Here is a 3,986-nt window from a genome sequence, read left to right on the forward strand (position 1 = left end):
TTTTACCGTTAAATTATGTGCTAGGCTTCGTCGAGGATTATTGTCGAGTTTTTGTTAATGCTGAACATGAGTTAATCCTCACACGTTCCAACACTGATTTGAATGCCGTGATTCAGGCCTCCGCGACGGAAAACTTTGAAATCACCCTAAATAAGTGGTTGTTACCCTACATCAAACTGGCAGATAAACCGAAAATCCAGCTACTCAACTACATCACCAAGGATCCGGCCATATCCATGAGTTTCGGTTCTTGGAAAACGTACGTGTATCCGATGCTTCCATCAAGAACGCGGCATATATGGTCAGTCAAGACATCGACGCAGCTTGAGAAGCCGAGATATGTCGTTCTAGGATTTCAAACTGCGAGGAGAAACGAGCCGCTGGGAAATGCCAGTGAATTTGATCATTGTCGGATCAAAGATGTAAAACTCTTCCTCAACTCACAGTGCTATCCCTACGGAAATATGAATCTTGATATATACAATATTCAATACGCCATTCTCTATGATATGTATGTTCGGTTTCAAATGGCCTACTATAACAAAGAAGCTGAGCCGTTGCTATCGAAGCGTGAATTTATAAACCAAGCTCCCCTTATCTTCATCGATTGCTCCAAACAGAACGAAACATTGAAAACTGGACCTGTGGACATTCGATTGGAATTTGACTCTAGCATTACATTCCCACCACACACTTCTGCCTACTGCATGATCTTGCATGACCGCATTGTTGAATATAATCCGATTAGTGGTACTGTAAAAAAATTGGTATAAGTCAATTTTGGAATAATAATATGTTTAATTAATATGGATATTGAAAATAATATGTATAATTTTACTCGTTAAAATTTAGAATAAGATGATTTAGAATAGAATAAGAAAACTAAATGTAATTGATGTTAAATAAAAAAATTGTTAAAAGCATTCAAAACGCCATTTTGAACCTTCCTTCAGGGGTCATTTCCTGGAATTTTTTCAATAGATCTAGCGGGTTTTTATTCTATCCGATTTATGTGCGGCTTTCCGGTGCCAAACAAGTCTCGACAGGAATTATTGTGTGTTTGTGTGTGTGTGTGTCAAATCCTATGAAAATAGCCACCAGGATTTGAGGGAGGGGATGACGCCGCGGATTTGGGAGGGGAGGGGGGCAGGGGTAGGGGTGGGGGCTAGGGTTGGGGGGAGCTAGGGGGGAGCTAGTGGGCAGCGCCCCATTGTGTGATCCAGAACTGTCATATATACACTACTCTAGAGAGACTAAAAAGGGCCTGCGACGCTGCAGCCCCGAGACGACGCAATTTCCCAGACAAGAGGCTAGCCTACTGGTGGAACGAGGAGGTGGCGGATGCACGGTGGGAGTGCAGCAGCACCCGAAGGACACTGCAATGAACTAGGCACAGAGGCGCGACGGACAACGAGTCAAGCAGTGCCGAGGAAGACCACAAACGCGCAAGGAAGAGACTCCGGATCCTTATCGGCAGAAGCAAGGAGACGGCGTGGAAAGAGCTGCTCGACAGCATAGAGGAAGACCCCTAGGGAATGCCATACAAGGTATGCATGGGCAAGGTCCAGAGCAGGACAGCGTTGCACCCAGACGACGTGAGGGACGTAGTACAGAGCCTCTTCCCTGCAGGGCAGCTGATACTGGAAGATCCGGACAGTGAAGAGAAAGAAGGAGAAGACGACGGGGACGATTGGCCAGACGGAACAGCTCCTCCTATCGGGCAAGACGAGATCGGGGCAGCCATTAAGACTATGAAGACGGGGAAAGCCCCTGGCGAAGACTGCATACCGAACGAGGTGATCCGACTGGCGTACGCCAGCGACCCCGACGCTATGAGCAGATTGTACAGTACCTATCTCAGGCAAAAGCGTTTTCCGGCAGTATGGAAGAAAACGAACCTTGTACTCCTCCCCAAAGGTAAGCCAGGGGAAGACGGGAAACAGTCGTACAGACCGCTCCGTCTGTTAAATGGAATGGCCAAGGCCTTCGAAAGAATAATTGCCCAGCGAATAATAAAACACCTCGACGACAACAATACCATCAGGCACAGGCAATACGGATTCCGGGCAGGGAGATCGACGATCGACGCGGTTATGAAGTTAGAGCAGGTTATTGGAGAACAACTGGAAAGGAAAGCGATGTGCTCCGTAGTAAGTATCGATATAAAGAACGCGTTCGATATGGCTGGCTGGCCCGAGACGATCAGGGCACTGCGGGAAAAGGGGGTCCCGCACTATCTGATCTGGATAGTCCGAAATTACTTGTCGAACCGCAAGCTGGCATGCAGGACACCATTGGGAGAGGAAGAGGTTATAGATGTAACGAGGGGCGTCCCCCAGAGGTCGGTATTGGGACCACTTCTATGGAACGTTATGTTTGACAGCCTACTACAGTCAGAGGGTATGCCAAATGGCACCCAGACACTGTGCTCTGCAGATGATACATTGGTTATCACGGTAGGCACAGCCTGCAGAGATCTGCAGACGAGAGCAAACATGGCCACTTCCACAGTAGTACACAGGACAGAGAGAAAAGGACTGACGATCGCCCTGCACAAGACAGAGGCAGTGCTTTTCACCAAAAAAAGGTTGAAACAACTCCCGAGACTCAAGATCAAGGACCAAAAAGTGCCCCTCGGCAACAACATGAAATATCTTGGTGTTGTCATAGACAAGTCCCTGACGCACGGCCACACATACGAATAGCGGCGGAAAAGGCAGCACAAGTGGCAACACGGCTCGACCAAATGTTGCCGAACGTAGTGGGTCCGAGACAGATACGTCGTAAGTTACTTTCGTCGGTAACCATATCCGTGGCGCTGTACGGAGCCCCGGTATGGGCTGGGGCTGTGGAGAGGGCAATCCATGCTGATAAAATGAACAGCAAACTAAGACAGGCCGCGCTAAGAATAACGAGCGCTTATCGCACAATTTCGACGGAGGCAGCGAATGTCATCGCAGGCCCCTCCTGCCGACCTGCTGGTTACAGAAAGAAGCAGGATTTGGAACCGCCAGAAAAAAGCCGAGGAAAAGCTTAGACACCGTTCACCGGACCCATCTTTGAAGAGGACGATCCGAAAAGAGGAGCGCGAAATAACGCTGTCGGAATGGCAGAGAAGGTGGGAGACCAGAACGTGAGCGAGATGGACTTGGCGCCTAATACCCAACATTGGAAGCTGGATCAGAAGGAAACACGGCGAGGTGAACTTCCATGTCACCCAGGCGCTCAGCGGGCACGGATGCTTCAATGCATACCTGAGCAGATTCGGGAAACGTAAAGACGCGCACTGCGACCACTGCGACAGCGTGTACGACGACGTCCACCATACGCTATTCGAATGCCCGGCATGGGACACAAAGCGTATGGCGGGACTGACGAAGAGTGGCGTGCCATTGACGGCGGACGCAATCGCCGAAGAGATGTTGAAAGACGAGAAAGGATGGGGCAGGATCTCGACGGCCATCACCAGTATCCTGAGGGCAAAGAGGCACACCGAGAGGAGACTCCAGGCGATGGCTACACGACAGCCGGGAGCACTCAATGAGAGCGGTGGCTGAGCTGCACCCATTAGTATCCACGGAGTATGATCCATTCATACGCAAATCGTCACAAGAGACCAGACTCAGAGTAAGAGTAAGAACGAATACAGATAGACCGAAAATTTTCATATCCATATTTATATTTATATTTATTTATATTTATTTATTTATTTATTTACTGATAGACAGAACACAAAGACAGAAAGTTAACCTCGCGTCATGACACCTAACGCGAGGAGGCAAGTACCGGACCTCTTGCTCCCAGAGTAAGGCAACTGCCCTCGGTCGCAGCCGTAGCCCGTCCCAAGCCGTGGTTGTGAAATGCAGAGAGGCCTAGCCTTCCTAACCTTTTTCCGCCCCTTTCCTATATCTGCAGAGTGGCGTTCCGGACGAATGCAGAAAATGCGATACCCGGACACCACGCTACGTGAACGTCTCACCCAGTGA

At 49.2% G+C, this 3,986-nt stretch overlaps 1 protein-coding gene across 1 annotated transcript; it reads left to right on the top strand.

Moving 5' to 3' along the window:
• Positions 1–3,106: 3,106 nt before the first annotated feature.
• LOC124187851 lies at positions 3,107–3,557 on the top strand. Its single transcript, XM_046580040.1, has 2 exons — positions 3,107–3,133; positions 3,222–3,557. The coding sequence occupies exons 1-2, from the start codon at positions 3,107–3,109 to the stop codon at positions 3,555–3,557; spliced, it is 363 nt and encodes a 120-aa protein (XP_046435996.1).
• Positions 3,558–3,986: the final 429 nt, after the last annotated feature.

The sequence above is a fragment of the Neodiprion fabricii genome, chromosome 1, assembly GCF_021155785.1.
Source record: "Neodiprion fabricii isolate iyNeoFabr1 chromosome 1, iyNeoFabr1.1, whole genome shotgun sequence".
Lineage (NCBI taxonomy): Eukaryota > Metazoa > Arthropoda > Insecta > Hymenoptera > Diprionidae > Neodiprion > Neodiprion fabricii.

Bases quoted from the DNA above. Each gene is read 5' to 3' on its own strand.
- LOC124187851 (XM_046580040.1), top strand. From the start codon at position 3,107: ATGGCAGAGAAGGTGGGAGACCAGAAC. The intron at 3,134-3,221 runs GTGAGCGAGATG...CATGTCACCCAG, and splicing joins AGAAGGTGGGAGACCAGAAC to GCGCTCAGCGGGCACGGATG.